We start from the raw sequence: 16,600 nt of genomic DNA, 5'->3' as shown, positions 1-16,600 counted from the left end.
ATGGGTCTTGACCCTGGAAAAGTTACAGCACTCCATCACCACTTCTACTAGCCACAACTTTCTGGTTGTAAAAATAATGTTGATGTTGATTATGCAATGGAATCATGGCAAAAACCACACACAGAGTCACTCTGATATTATATATAATCATATTTATAAGTGCCAGTATTAGTATTTATACATTAACAACAGTGTCATACATATTCATTTTCTGTAACCTAAAAAGCTAATGCCATGTCAATCATTTCAACAAAGTCTTGACTGCTGGTGTACTAAGCTTCAGGCCTACGTTTATATCACACGTTGGCTACTACATCAGCCAAATGAAATACTAGGCTATTTATCTATCTGTAGTCAGTTTAATCTTTCCTTGCAACAATGGTCTAGTACAGGAACTATTGCAGGCTATTTTCCTCCTGCATTCTAAAGTATAACCTTCGCTTTATTCAACAAAATGTTTGAAATATATAAAGACATACTTTTTTCTCTGATACACACTGTACCAATTGCTAGTCCTAGGTGCAGGGATTTAAAGAAACTAACTATATCCATTGTGTAACTAACTACACTGTACATTAAGAGGTTACAATAAGAAGTGAAAGAAATAAAGAAAGATTATCAGTGACTATCTTTGTCATGCCCCATTTATTCTGTATCCATATTATAATTGTGACATGTAGCCTATCCGTTTTTTAATTGGACGTGTCAGATTTCAATGCAGCCTTTCTGTATTTGAAAAAACTTAGAGGGAGAAATTAAAATGGAAGACACTCTACTTTAGCTTTGAGGTGACTGGGGCTGAAGAAGGAAAACCACAGAGTGTTGGGAGCACACAGAGAGTAGTTTAATGCAGGACCAATCCTTGCCCTGCGCCAATCCCTGTGAGCCATGGTCCCATATTTATCAAGAGTCTCAGATTAGAAGTGCTGATCTAGAAAGGCAAAACTGATCCTAGATCAGCACCCCAATATCAGACGCTTGATGAATACTATCCCTTACCCACTGGGCCAAAAATGGTTGAATCAACGTTGTTTCCACATAATTTCAACTAAAAAAATGTAATGTGATGACGTTGAATCAACGTGGAAAACTGATTGGATTAGCTAAAAGTCTTCAAGGTAAAGGGATTTCAATGTTAACCTAAATTGATTGATGTATTTTTGTTGTTGTTGTTGATTTCACGTTAAATTCACGTTAGTTGACCACTCAAAAATATGTCAATCAAAACTAGATGTTGAAATGATATCTGTGCCTAGCGGATAGCTACTGCCTATACTTCACTGGTCTGGGATCAGATTCTCTCCAGCAGGAGTAGTGGGCTCCAGTGAGATGGACTTGCTCTGCAGCAGGCCAAAGTAGCAGTTGATTCTCTTCATGAAACAAGGCTTAGCACACAATATCGGTTATGTCAGTTGGATGGCGAAAAATATACAATGTATATGAGGAAAAACAAATGTCTGTTAACATTTTGAGGAGGATTGGTGATATAATTGAATGTCAGCTTGATATACTGTTTCTACTATTTCTATACTGTTTCTACTGTTTCCAGTGGCTCAGAACAGTGGCACATTATTGGTCATCAAATTCAGTTAAAAAAAATTAATCCCTGAAAGTATCTTTCCTCCGAATGTGTGAAAGAACAGTTCATGCTTATATGCAAGTTATTAAGGGGCATTTATATCAAAATGCTGCTTCGCTGAAATCAATTTTCAGACTAACACATCCAAAAATCGGCAGGCATGTAAGGTTTGATATGATTTTCTGTAAACAAAAATTCTTACAATGCTATTTCAATTACATTGAGACCTGATAATACATGTTTTGTATGTAACACACCCACCTCTTACACTTATAATGAGCTATAACATTTTCCCCAAATGCTTTTCAGTCGACCTATTCTATTCAATTGAAGATTCAAATATTTAATACAAATCTATGGACAATGGGGACGTAGTTTGATACACAGAAAAGTGCAACATGAGCTTCCTTGCTGTTCGGATTGAATTAGTGATGCGTAAATAAGGTAGCTTGAACCACTTCAAATATGATTTGATATGATCTCAAATCAATACATTTATGCTCTGGGTAAAAACAACTGACAAGTTGATAGCACTGGTCATTCTGGGTTGATCTCAATGGCATAACTTGGCTTCCTTTCCTTCTCTCCGTCTGCACTGATGGTCAAGACATTAGACAGGTTATGCAGGAAGTCCTGCTAGGGATCCACCACTTAAACGAAGGAGAGGAGACGAGGAGAGGAAGCCAGCTAAGAATATTAACATACACCCAAGGTCTAATGTCTGGTTCATGATAGCTCCAAGGGTTGTGGATAATGTATTTGCAGCACAGGGCAGGAGATTTAGGCCTCTGCTTTGTTCATGGAATGGTCTCCGTGAGCCAGGCTCTCCTCGCCCTCTTCCTCTTCAGGAACCTAAGGACAGTCACATCTCAGTCAGTAACAGATCTTACAGTTTAGCCCAATTTCATCTACGCCAAATCATATTTGTTATAAGATAGTTTTTTTTTTTTTTTTACAAATGTAACATTTTTTTTGCATGTCACTAGGTGGTCACGTGACATGTAATACAATACAATATGCCATTATGGTATTGGATATCTCAAATGTTAAATGAGTGTCACACCAATACATGAAACATCATGTACCGTGTACTATATAGCTCAGGTGTTTGATTCAACTGTAAGCTAGTGATGTTCAAGGATGGAACAGTATGATGTGTTTTATCTCTCAAGTTCTTACCTCCCAATAGATTGAATCATCAAAGCAGTTCTGATCTGGAGGCTGTCCCCAGAATGGAAGTTTCATTATCAGACCTGTACAAAGAGATACGTCAATTACAGTATGACTCAATACGTTTCATGGAAGAAAGTCAATTGTTATGACCTACGATTTGATGATGAGTGTAGTAATATAATATTTATATTACCACACGAAAACCGACACGACAGTGTGTTCAAATTGATTTTGTGATGTCGATTTTTTTGAATGACAAAACATTTGACTGTGTTTTGTCCACCCACCTGTCATGGCTCCTCCAACCAAAGCAAACCCAAGGGATGAGGCCAGGGCTGCAGCCTGCATGACAGCGCTCCTGAGGGAAGAAGGGCGGAGAAGAGAAAATGAGAAGGGTACAGTACTTTTTTTTTGTTTTTAAGATACCCTTACTTTGACACTTATTATTATTGAGGCCAAGGTCATGCCTTCACTGAAAAGTGAATTACTATAGACATCACAAATATGGCCACTGGTCAAAGATGCTGAGTTTCCCATTTCTGTTGAACATGAAAATGACTACACATTGTAATTTACCGAAAGTCTTTATAAAATCCTTCCTGTTTCTTAATCTGCTTGTACAGTATGAAGAGTGTGGTTAGATGAGCCTTACCCATCCTTCTTGCCCAGAGCGACAGCCACAATGCCAGCGATACCCCCAAGGATGCCAGGCATGCCGTGCAGATTGTGAACGCCACAGGTGTCCTGGATGCACAGGTTGGATGCCAGGATGGGCTGAAATGCAGAGAGAAACAGTTCTCATTTACATTATTCCCTACTCATTTAAAAAAAAAATAGAGTTATCTGATGGTAGGTGTTTGTTTTGACTAAAATGCAAGTTTCTCCCAGCACGCAAAACTGGTTTCACCAACCACAACCAGAACCATTTTTGCTCATTAGGCTCATTATTCAAAAGAATGTAGGTGTATTGCCACTCACAAGACACATTACAACCCTAGTTAACTATGGCATTTTCTAGACAGTTTGGTGTCCTGGTCCATCTCAGGATTGTCGTCCTATTGGTTCAGACGTGTGTGACCTTTGTACTCACAGTGAGGAACTTGAAGCCCAGGGTGGAGACGATGCCAGCCACGAAGCCGATGATCATGGCACCGAAAGGCCCGATATTCATGTCAGCGCAGGTTCCCACGGCAACACCTCCGGCCAGAGTGGCATTCTGGATGTGGACCTATGGAAGCATCTATTAGCTTTGGTATAGTAGGTGCTGTGTGAGATTCTATTGTCTCTCTCCCAGAGACACACATGCACACACACACACACACACACACACACACACACACACACACACACACACACACACACACACACACACACACACACACACACACACACACACAAACACACAAACACACAAACACTCAATAGCCTTGTTTGAATATTTCAAGTCAAATAAATTGAGGAGGTAAACAATCTACAGCTTTGCTTCTGACTCTTTGTGGTTTGAGTGAAGCATGTGATATCTCACCATGTCCAGTTTCCCTTTGTGCTCCACCAGGCTGGAGACGGCATAGGCGGAGAGCACACAGGCAGCCAGCGAGAAGTAGGTGTTGGTGACAGCCATGAGTTGATCAGCACCGGGTTCTGCAATGGCAGAGTTGAAACTGGGCCAGAACATCCAGAGGAACACGGTACCTGGAGAAGATATTCAAGTAGATTTTTATTTGTCTGCTACTTCAATTGATTCTGAAATATATAAAACAAAATGAATGCATTAAATGTATCAAAACTATGTCAAACAGAAGTTGGCTGGCTAGTCTGAAGCAGTTAACGTTTTTGTCCACTAGGTGGCATATATGACTATGATATGCGCAGGAGCCTCCACTTGAGCCACACACATACAACGCCGTTGTGAGAAAAGTATAAATATACCGTGCAAACAGACACCAGGGGCTAAATGTATCAAGCATCTCAGCTTTGGAGTGCTGATCTAGGTTCAGGTCCCCTAGTCCATATAATATCATTAATTTTGATCTAAAAGTCAGAACTTGATTTCAAATCAGCACTCCTATTCTGAGATGCTTGATACAAAAGGCCAGGCATTCCCTAGGCATTCCCTTAGGCACGTATTGCAACATTTCTATTTCTAGTGCTCCAAAGATACATAAGGGGACATTTGATCAATATTTAGCTAATCTATCTTTTAATAGTAGTTAGTGACTGACTACAGTAATAAGATCAACTGAATTTTGCATTGACTGTGATGACTGCCATGTGAGTTGCTGGTCCTACCGATCATGGCGAAGAGGTCAGAGTGGTAGACAGAGCCGTCGTTCTCATGACCGTTCCCCAGAGCTGGCCTGTACAGCATGCGGGCCACTGCTAGACCGAAGTATGCTCCGAAGGCATGGATAATCATAGAGGCCCCAACATCATTGGCCTGTGAGTTGGACAAACCACATAAACTACTTCATTATGTTGTAAAACAAAATACAACAATTCAAATAAAAGCCCTCCCAAACAAACTTTCTGCTTCGCCTGCTAGTTGTCTCAATCACTTGTCACTCATCCATCCCGCCTCTGGCCATTCCCAAGCAAAACTAGTGCACTGATTGGTTGGGAATAGGAATGGGACAGATTCAAGAATAAAATTTGACCCCTTGACCTTAAATGTATTTTTTCCAATGGTAGACTCATCCCTATGAATTAACGGCATGATTATATTTATATGAGCCCATTTGGTAGGATGAATCTTGTCTAGTTGTTTTGGGCTGCCACTTCTCACCACTAGAGAGAAATCTCACTGGGGTTAAGGGTCAGGTGGTGGGGTCGTGGGGTGAGGTCGTGTGTGTAAGGGCCCAGGTAAACGGGTAGTAGTCATGCACAGTAGGGGGTGGCATGCACCTTAAAAGTTTGTTTACGGACCGCCATGATACCAAGGAAGAAGAAGAAGAAGAGGTAGCTATGCATGGATCAACAGGAGATTCACCTTTTTTTACCATTACTCACAAGTTTGCACACAATATTGCTCATTGGACTGTATTAACAAATATACTTTTTTTTGCATAGTGTTGTCTTTCATGTACACGAGTGCTTAGATGAGTGGTTGTTGGGGGTGAAGTTAGTCTGTTGTGACTGACTGTTAACATAATGGTTGGTTCTGGGTTCTGAGATTATGGTGAAGTGCACTGACCTTCAGGACTTCGGCCACCAGATGTTCATTGATGCCGAAGATGGTGATTTCAAGGAGGGTCATGATGAGGAGCTGGACTGGGCTGGTTTTTCCCAGGACCGCCCCGAACGAGATCAGAACCGTGGCTGTACTGAAGTCTGCATTGATCATCCTTTTGGTGAGGAGTAAGAGGAGGTGGAGGTGGAGGTGGGGAGAGAGAGCGAGAGAGGGAGACAGAGAGAGAGACCGAGAGAGACAGAGAGAGAGAGATGCATTATTAACACTAAAACAGACCACTTCCTCGGGTGTCCTCTATCATGTGGACATAATGCTGCTACTGCTAGCTACATTCCTTCTGACCGTACTGTGTTTTATTGTATTTACTTGAAGATGGAGACTTTGATCTTTCCTTCGTCCAGGTGCCAGAGGCCTTGCACGAGGAGACCCCACTGCAGAGCGAAGGCGGCCAGGAGCAGGTTGAGGCCCACGCTGCTGAAGCCATATCTCTTCAGGAAGGTCATCAGGAAGCCGAAGCCAATGAAAATCATCACGTGGACATCCTGGAACACTGTGGACCAATGAGAATGCAGGTCAGAGGTCAGCTCAGGGGAGTTTGACTATTTGAACCTTAACACAACATGGTTTTATTGAAGGTCCATTTTGGCCAATCTGGTCCTATTTGATTTATTCATCACATTGAATGAATGCTGAATGAAAACAGAGAGGATGAAAACAAGGACACTGAATGAAAACAGAGAGGATGAAAACAAGGACACTGAATGAAACTAATAAAGGGTGTCAACAAGACAAAAAAAGAAAGAAATGCAACTGTAAAGACATTCAAATCGGTTGACAGACCAGCAATTGATCAAATACATGACTCACGGAGCAGCCACATTGGACTGTGCAGCAATCGTAGTAACCCCTATCCCCACAAGGGGTCATTGTAAATCCGGACTTGTTAGAGGATGGAAGACCAATTCAATTTGTCTGTGAATGGGATACTGAGAACTGAGGCTCCCGATCAACGTGTCGTGTCAGTAACCTCACGCTGTTCCATTCACGGACTTCACATGATTTTAATCAAGTCTTCTGAACTTATCAGAGGGTCTCGGGGAAGCAGACACTCCACAGTTAAACACATTCCTCACTATTAGTTTCAGTTACTGGAATTATAAGGACAGGGGTCTTGAGTAGGGATCACTGTCCTTGCACTTTATGTACTGTATGCTTAGATTGATTTTACATAAGAGGACAGAGACTTTAGAGGGTGTATGAGGGCTCTAGTTCACTGTGTTTGTGGACAGTAGGACGTGAGCTCTGTCCTATCGTCTGCAGATAAGGATCAGGCTACTAGCCCAAGAGACTGACCAGACGTGTATGTGTGTGTGCATCTGGTGTGTGTGTGTGTGTGTGCATCTGGTGTGTGTGTGTGTGTGTGTGTGTGTGTGTGTGTGTGTGTGTGTGTGTGTGTGTGTGTGTGTGTGTGTGTGCGCATGCCTGTGTCTGTAGCGTAGAATGGTATGTCCACTGCCGCCAGAGGAATGATCCTAATTCTCCAAGCTCCACTCTCGCGCAATGCTCACAAAAGGTTCCCTTCCCTGAAATGCCTGACAACAGGAACTTCCTAGTCCCAAAAGCCATGTGTGATGGATGATGGGTTCTCATCTGGAAAGTACATGAAGGTGTGGCAGAAAGGGAAAACAATAGGCCTCATTTCTCCAGGTCTGGTTAGCATTGTGGTGAGCAGTTAGCATTGTGATGAGAAGTTAGCATTGTGGTGAGCAGTTAGCATTGTGATGAGAAGTTAGCATTGTGGTGAGCAGTTAGCATTGTGGTGAGCAGTTAGCATTGTGGTGAGCAGTTGGCATTGTGGTGTCACGGCAGGACCTAGGGAGACCGTCACTACTCAGAAAGTCCTGGCTGGGGAAGTGATGGAATATAGGGTGTGTGGTGGGGGGTTTGGGGGCTTAGTTGCAGCATAGACTAGCCCATACGTCCATTGTCTTCTTTTTGTCTGTGACTATGTACAAGCATTTCGCTACTCTCACAATAACATCTGCTAACCATGTGTATGTGATCAATAAAATGTGATTTGATTTACTGTATGACTGTCTACCAGAATGCCATTCTAGAGCTTATATACATCTCTATCTTATATTGCGGTCTTGAAATACAAGACCTTGCTATAAGTATAACTGATGCTGCATTGTACAGTTGTAGAGGGATTGTTGTAACTGGCAATTAATTTTAGAGTTGAGTTAGTTTGGAGGCTCCCTGTTTCTGCCACACCTTGATAGAGACAGAATAAACAGGAAGGTTAGCTCTTCTAAACAGATATTGTCTCCGATTAGAAGTCTGTGAATTCCTCTCTCTCATTATTGTGTTTACATGTGACTGGCTCCTTCTCCCCAGTAGTGCATTGTATTGCAATGGATGATATTCAGCACACTACACCATGATTGTAATCAGGTTTAGTATTACTTACGCAATGCCTCCGAGACGTCATAGGATACATTATAACCCTTCGGGCACTGGTCAGAACACCCGCACCCATCCGGGAACAAACAAATAACTCAAATCTATTCAATCTTTTCCCTGATATCGAAGTCTGAACAATGTCAAATATGTAAGATATACAAATAGCCTTGTAAAATATATATAAAAGGTAAGATATACAAATACCCGTGTGTTGACTTGACTTTTGTTACGGAACAAATCTGCATTTTTGTTGTTAATACATTGCATGCAATATTTTCTGTTCTTTGGCACTGATTGTGGGTACTTATTATTGGGAATGTGCAAATCAAACATCTCAGGGTGGATGCAAGGGAATGGACCGTATGCTAATAATGCTAATAATACAAACTAGAATATACATGTATCGTGTAAAGCTGCTGAGAACTGCCTTACCTGATAACTTCCTGGCGTTGCAAGCACAGAGCACCAAACTTTAGAACATAACAGCAAAACAAGTCTTAGCTTTTGTCTTGTCTATATTGCATATCTTTTTTTTGGGCCCACCGCTACACATTGTCATCTTAACCAGCACTGTCATCTAAAATCTCTAATGTTTAATTTATTTGGATTGGTAAGGTATGCACTATGTAGTGATCCATTGAGGAAGCCCTTGGACGGTCCTATATCACCTGAATACTTGATCCCTTGGCGACATCATACCAGTTGGCGTCTCTAAGAAAAGGATGTGGTGGGAGCTAGAGAGGTCCATTTGGAACTCAGCCTCGTAGATGACCTCTTTGCCCAACATTTTAGGTCTTCCCCCATATGGTAGTTGTATTGTGCTAGCACTCTAACCAAGATTTCAAGCATTTTCTGGATTGCTAGTCTTCAACATTTTCAATAATGTTGAATCCTGGCATGTTTGGAGGTCAGTGCACAACGATCTGCCGAAGACGCTTGCTCTGAAACGTGTCAGCATCAAACATCATTGAAGGGATTCAAATTGCTGTTCCTCAACCGTCCGTCAACATTTCAGTAATCCTAAGTGTGCTCATTCTGTCTCCCGGGCATGAGGACCTAGTGCCAACGCCACTGCATTCACTAGGGCGGGCGCCCGTGACAGTATGGATCATGCAGATACAGTTGAAGTCGGAAGTTTACATACACTTAGGTTGGAGTCATTAAAACTCGTTTTACAACCACTCCACAAATTTCTTGTTAAGAAACTGTAGTTTTGGCAAATCGGTTAGGACATTACTTTGTGCATGACACAAGTAATTTTTCCAAAAATTGTTTACAGAGAGATTATTTAATTTATAATTCACTGTAACTCACTTACACTTATAACTCACTTACCTTCAAACTCAGTGCCTCTTTGCTTGACATCATGATAAAATCTAAAGAAATCAGCCAAGACCTCGGAAAAAAAATCTAGACCTCCACAAGTCTGGTTCATCCTTGGGAGCAATTTCCAAACGCCTGAAGGTACCACGTTCATCTGTACAAATAATAGTACGCAAGTATAATGGGACCATGCTGGGACCATGCAGCCGCCATACCGCTTAGGAAGGAGACGCGTTCTGTCTCCTAGAGATTAACGTGCTTTGGTGCGAAAAGTGCAAATCAATCCCAGAACAACAGCAAAGGACCTTGTGAAGATGCTGGAGAAAACAGGTACAAAAGTATTTTTATCCGCAGTAAAACGAGTCCTATATCGACATAACCTGAAAGACCGCTCAGCAAGGAAGAAGCCACTGCTCCAAAACCTCCATAGAAAAGCCAGACTACGGTTTGCAACTGCACATGGGGACAAAGATTGTACTTTTTGGAGAAATGTCCTCTGGTCTGATGAAAAAAATTGAACTGTTTGGCCATAATGACCATCGTTATGTTGGAGGAAAAATGGAGAAGCTTGCAAGCCGAAGAACACCATCCCAACCGCGAAACACGGGGGTGGCAGCATCATGTTGTGGGGGTGCTTTGCTGCGGGAGGGACTGGTGCACTTCACAAAATAGATGGCATCATGAGGCAGGAAAATTATCTGGATATATTGAAGCAACATCTCAAGACATCAGTCAGGAAGTTAAAGATTGGTCGCAAATGGTTCTTCCAAATGGACAATGACCCCAAGCATACTCCAAAGTTGCGGCAAAATGGCTTAAGGACAACAAAACTCAAGGTATTGGAGTGGCCATCACAAAGCCTTGACCTCAATCCTATAGAAAATTTGTTGGCAGAACTGAAAAAGCGTATGCGAGCAAGGAGGCCTTCAAACCTGACTCAGTTATACCAGCTCTGTCAGGAGGAATGGGCCAGAATTCACCCAACTTATTGTGAGAAGGTTGTGGAAGGCGACCCGAAACGTTTGACCCAAGTAAAACATCTTAAAGGCAATGCTACCAAATACTAATTGAGTGTATGTAAACTTCTGACCCACTGGGAATGAGATTAAATAAATCATTCTCTCTACTATTATTCTGACATTTCACATTCTTAAAATAAAGTGGTGATCCTAACTGACCCAAGACAAGGAATTTTTACTAGGATTAAATGTCAGGAATTGAGAAAAACTTTGTTTAAATGCATTTGGCTAAGGTGTATGTCAACTTCCGACTTCAACTGTATGGGCAAACCTCCAAGGCACCAGTTTAATTTAGTATCTAACTGAATCTCACTGCAAGTCACTTTTTATGTTGTTAACTGTAATTACAAAATTGAATTCCGTCCGAATAGCGCCTGACTTTGATGATAGGGCTTTACGGCTGTGAAACAACTCTGTGTTGGATAAATTCTTAAGGTCCCACTTCTCTGAGGAAAACAAGTATTTCACAGAGCCACAGAACCCATTGGTTTCTCTCAATTACATTTTTTCAATACTGATTTTGTCCCTTGATGATAAAGCCCAGCAACAAGATAGGTTCCTTTTTTTTTAAATTGCATTTCTCTGCTTATTTCCTCTGCTTTGAACCTGTAATTGTAGAGTTTTGGTATGCACCATATAGACGGACGGACACGGGGTGCAGAGAAAGGAAGTCATTGCCAGTCATTGCATATCTAACTGTATAATTCCTTAAACAATTACTATTTAAGTAATTACTAGCTTGAAATAAACATGTATTTATTGTGGTTTATGTAGGATGAATTTGGATATTTTATTTAACCTTTATTTAACTAGGCAAGTCAGTTAAGAACAAATTCTTATTTACAATGATGGCCTGGGAACAGTGGGTTAACTGTCTTGTTCAGTGGTAGAATGACAGATTTGTACCCTGTCAGCTTGGGGTTTCGATCTAGCAGCCTTCGGCTACAGTGATACAGTGGGACATCATATGAACTGGGACAGCTTAATCCTGATGCTTTTATTTCTTCGTCTGACAAGAGAAAATCAAAACTATTGTTAGGGCTCTTGAGTGGCGTAGTGGTGTAAGGCACTGCATATCAGTGCTAGAGGTGTCACTACAGACACTGGTTCAATTCCATGCTGTATCACAACCTGCCGTGATTGGGAGTCCCATAGGGCGGCGCACAATTGGCCCAGTGTCATCCGCGTTACGGTTTGGCTGGGGTAGGCCGTCATTATAAATAAGAATTTGTTCTCAACTGACTTGCCTGGTTAAATAAAATCAAATGAATTGACTAAGCCCTTGCTGAGAAATCACATCACTTAATTGGAGTGACATCATAGATGGGGGCAGAGCAAGCTTCAAACAGGAAGGTAAGATCAGTGACATAGCTTTTTTTCTGTTTTGATGTTAAGGTCACAAAAACTTGCACTGTGCCAAATTGTGATGTAAATGTGCATACTATGTACTTGTGCATCAAAATACATTAAAAAGTTACCAATATTATGTTTCTATTTGGTCATTCAGTCAGTTTTTGTTGTTGTTCTGCTTCACCAACCATAGTGGTAGGACAGCATGAAGTAACTAAAGTGGGACAGTCTTATAGGCTTTTCCAATGGAGGACAGAGATCCAGTTTACTTTAGGGACCCCCTGTATTTAGGTTAGGCAGGGCTCTGCTTCTTGTAGTACTATATCCTGTTCATTTTTTCTTGTAGTACTGTTATTAGTATTGTTATTAGTACTGTTATTAGTATTGTTATTAGTACTGTTATTAGTATTGTTATTAGTATTGTTATTAGTACTGTTATTGTATTGTTATTAGTACTGTTATTAGTATTGTTATTAGTACTGTTATTAGTACTGTTATTAGTATTGTTATTAGTACTGTTATTGTACTGTTATTAGTATTGTTATTAGTACTCTTATTGTATTGTTATTACTACTGTTATTGTACTGTTATTGTACTGTTATTATTACTGTTATTTGTACAGTTATTAGTACTGTTATTGTACTGTTGTTGTATTGTTATTAGTACTGTTATTGGTATTGTTATTAGTACTGTTATCGGTATTGTTATTAGTACTGTTATTGTACTGTTATTAGTACGGTTATTAGTACTGTTATTAGTACTGTTATTGGTATTGTTATTGGTATTGTTATTAGTACTGTTATTAGTACTGTTATTTGAGTGAATTCAGAAAAAGTGGGGCAGTTTTTACATTTCCGTCTTCTGTAACCTCTTCAGAAATCGATCAAACATATTAGACCAACAATTCAAATCAAATTGTATTTGTCACATGGGCCGAAAACAACCTTACTATGAAATGCTTACTTACTTTTTAAGTAAGTAACAACATTTTAGCAAAAAAAATAAAAAATACAATCTAAATAAATAAATGTAACACAATAACGAGGCTATATACAGGGGGTACCAGTACCGAGTCAATGTGTAGTATCCCAGTTTATTTAACCTGCTGTCTCAGTCTACCAAATGCAAACTGAAAATATGGTTTTGACTCAGTGCACACAAATGGGTGTGTCATGCCTGCTGTGACTATGATTAGGAAACATCTTGACGTTTGCAGAAATGTATAATGTGTTGGGCTTATATGTTGGATAGATGACAAAAGAGGTGACAGAAGACAGAACATTCTAAAAGTGTCCCACTTATTTTGAATTGACCCTATATTGTTTCTCTGATCATTTAGAACAACCTATAGTTATAAAAAATATTAGGATGTCTTTGGATATGACTGAACGTAAACAAAGAGTGGAAGTTCACCCATTTTTACACGTGGCCTAATTTTCACTCTTTCTGTCCTTGTAGTTGATTCCTCCAAACCGTTTTTTGTTTTGTTTTGTTACAGAGAAAATTGGTCAGATTTGGCTGAGTCATCATTGACTATAATGCAATATGCAAACATGTTAGGAAAACACATCAACTCCCATTCTGAATGTCTCTGCACAACATTATTTATGTCCACTGTGCCATAAATCCATGTTTGAATGATTGTGTTTACAACAACAAAAATATGCAAATATGGATTTATGGGACAGTGGAATTTGTGTTTCTGAAATTGAATGCAGAGTCATGGGATGGGATTCTGGTGTAATATGAGTAGGTGTTTTCTAACATGCTTTAGACACATTTTCATAATGCAAATGGTTTTGGGGATCAACTACAATCACAAAAAGAGTGAAGTGTAAGTCTACATGTAAAAATAGGTGAACTTCCCCTTCAGCATTTCTAAACACTGAACTAATCTCTTTGGGTCACAGCTGCCCCACCCATTTATGGTTAAACCTCTGTACTGTAAGTCTTCAAGTATTTATGCTGTATAAAGATTTATGTACAAAAAAAAGGCCATTGTCATATAGGTAAAGTAGTAGGGGTGGGTCTGTGTCACTTTTCCTCTGATAAGTCACAAGATTTACAATAGTCTCCAAACACAAATTCATGTACACATGTGCAAACATTTTTACCCGTAACTCAATCAAATTCCCATTAAAATAAATGAAGAATTTATTTCCCTTCAGCGCATATGCAAGTTGCTCCAGTTACATTGTAAGTATGTGGACGGCATTCATCAGACACTCATGTCCAGAGCGACTTACAGGAGCAATTAGTGTTAAGTGCTTTGATCAACTTTTCACTTAGTTGGCTCTGGGAATTGAACCAGCAGCCTTTTGATTACCCAACACTCTTGACTGCTAGACTAACTGCCACTAAGCTTTCCCTTTGTACAATCCATCTGTGGGTAGCCACAGGGAACCTGCCCAGTATGAGAGAGAGGGGTGCCCCTATGACAACTGGAGCATCTGGCCCGTTTCATACAGAATCATTTTAGGCGTGAGTGTGCTGCAATGGACACATGCACAACCAGGATTGGGTAGCGTACTTTCTAAATGTAATCCATTACAGTTACTAGTTACATGTCCAAAATTGTAATCAGTAACGTAACTTTTGAATTACCCAAGCACAGTAACGCAATCTGATTACATTCAGTTACTTTTGGACACATTTCATCTTAACAGGCATTAGAAGAAGACAAAAAGGATTCCTCAAACACATTTGGTGTGTTATCATAGTGGTCTCTGACTTGTGGTCAGACTCACTCAGGTGGAACAAACTTAAACTTGTGCCTTTTTTCAATTCTGAATTGAACGTCATTGAGAAAACAGAAAGGTGTAATAATGTATTTTTTTTTACTAAACCTCCTCTCTGAAAGTAATCCAAAAAGTAATCATCTAGTTTTTCAAAAGTATCTGTAATCTGATAACAATATTTTTGCTGTTAACGTAACTGACTACATTTTTTCTGTAATTAGATTACATGTAATCAGTTACGCCCAACCCTATGCACAACAAGCTCACACTATGCTAACCCACATCCTTTCCCTCTGATTGATCACAGGAGCTACTGCACAATTATAAAGAGAAGAGGGGTCAAATCATTGAGACTCAATTGCATTATTAACTTCATAGACTGTCATCCATAGCAACCATGGCTGCTATCAATAAGCCATATATAAACAGATCCATTATTCTTCAACCGGGCTCCCACAGCCAGACTGACACACTGACAGACTATGTGTAGCACCACACTGAGGTAGCCTGCTCCCAGATCTGTTTCTGCCTTGCCAACTGCTATGGTCATTGTCATGCGAAGACAACACAAACTGATCTGGGAACAGGCTAACACTGAGAAGCCTTCAGGTGTCACTTACTGGGGTAGAGGGTCAGAGGATTCTGTTCCGTCGTCTCCTCATGGTGTGTGGCATTGTTGTGGGCTCCGTGCCCCCCGTGTTTCCCATCATCGTAGACCACAAACACAGCAAACAGGATGATGGTGATAATCTCCAGAGTCAGAGCCAGGATGGGAAACTTCAGCCTCATGTTGGTGGAGTAAGCAGGCATGCTAGCATGAACTAATTCTGTGTGTGTGTGTCTCTCTCTCTCTCTCTCTCTCTCTCTCGCTCTCTCTCTCTCTCTCTCTCTCTCTCTCTCTCTCTCTCTCTCTCTCTCTATCTCAGTCTGTCCCTATCTCTGGCACACTCTCACTCCCTCTCTCCCTATCTATCTTTTGGGGCTTGTGGTGGTAGTGTGACGGTGGAAGAGCAACTGGTGTCTGGTTTTAAATTGGTGGACGTTTCATGGGGACCAATGGCAGGGCATAACAGGCAGGCCCGGGTGGTTACTCCCACTTCTGGACTTTGCTTATGGGGATTGGTTCCCTCCCTGTTAGGTGTTTACTATTTTTAAAAGAGGGGGCAAAAACAAGACTTTGGCAAAACACACAGTAATGACAACCGGCCAGTGACAGAGCCATAATATGAATGGCTAATGAGCTTTTTCAAACTCATTTGTAATTGTAATGTCATATTAAATTGAGGCATAATCCTGTAAAAATTAAGATTAAAAAGCAGTCTTCATCATGTGCTGTGCAAATATACACTTTAAAATCCTTAAGATTCGATTGACACACCTGTGCGTCAAATCTAATTAACATGATAAAAAAATCCCCATCAAAATCCATCCGTTTAAGATAGAGATATCCGCTAATGTCGGCCTTCCGCATCTGCGGTGGAACGTAGTAGAGCTACAGCGCTGGTTGTCAGAGCAGGTTAAACGACCCCATCAGTGACACTATGTCAATGTAATTCTGTCCTAGTGCAGAAATGCTTGTTTAGTTCCACCCTCCGAACACTGACATGTGGCTCTTTATAAATATTGACAATCATCTCCACCTTCCTTTGTGTGCATAGCTTATATGGTCTCTAGCACAGCCCACACTCCGAGATTTGTAAACAAACCAAAAGCCAGGGTCAGGGTAGCTTCGCTAATAGCTAAGGAGCACAGCACAGCTAACGTAGCT

At 40.7% G+C, this 16,600-nt stretch overlaps 1 protein-coding gene across 1 annotated transcript; it reads right to left on the bottom strand.

The window, feature by feature from the left end:
- Positions 1-130: 130 nt before the first annotated feature.
- rhag (Rh associated glycoprotein) lies at positions 131-15,855 on the bottom strand. Its single transcript, XM_036984796.2, has 10 exons — positions 15,453-15,855; positions 6,306-6,489; positions 5,943-6,093; positions 5,042-5,189; positions 4,278-4,444; positions 3,843-3,980; positions 3,405-3,526; positions 3,040-3,110; positions 2,759-2,832; positions 131-2,431 (listed from the first exon to the last, which is right to left on the bottom strand). The coding sequence occupies exons 1-10, from the start codon at positions 15,640-15,642 to the stop codon at positions 2,360-2,362; spliced, it is 1,317 nt and encodes a 438-aa protein (XP_036840691.1). The 5' UTR covers positions 15,643-15,855; the 3' UTR covers positions 131-2,359.
- Between the last annotated feature and the right edge of the window lie 745 nt (positions 15,856-16,600).

The sequence above is a fragment of the Oncorhynchus mykiss genome, chromosome 8, assembly GCF_057628025.1.
Source record: "Oncorhynchus mykiss isolate SJ-2025 chromosome 8, ASM5762802v1, whole genome shotgun sequence".
In the NCBI taxonomy this organism is placed as follows: domain Eukaryota; kingdom Metazoa; phylum Chordata; class Actinopteri; order Salmoniformes; family Salmonidae; genus Oncorhynchus; species Oncorhynchus mykiss.
Note: the sequence above shows the minus strand (reverse complement) of the source record. Positions and strands in the feature narration are given on the sequence as shown.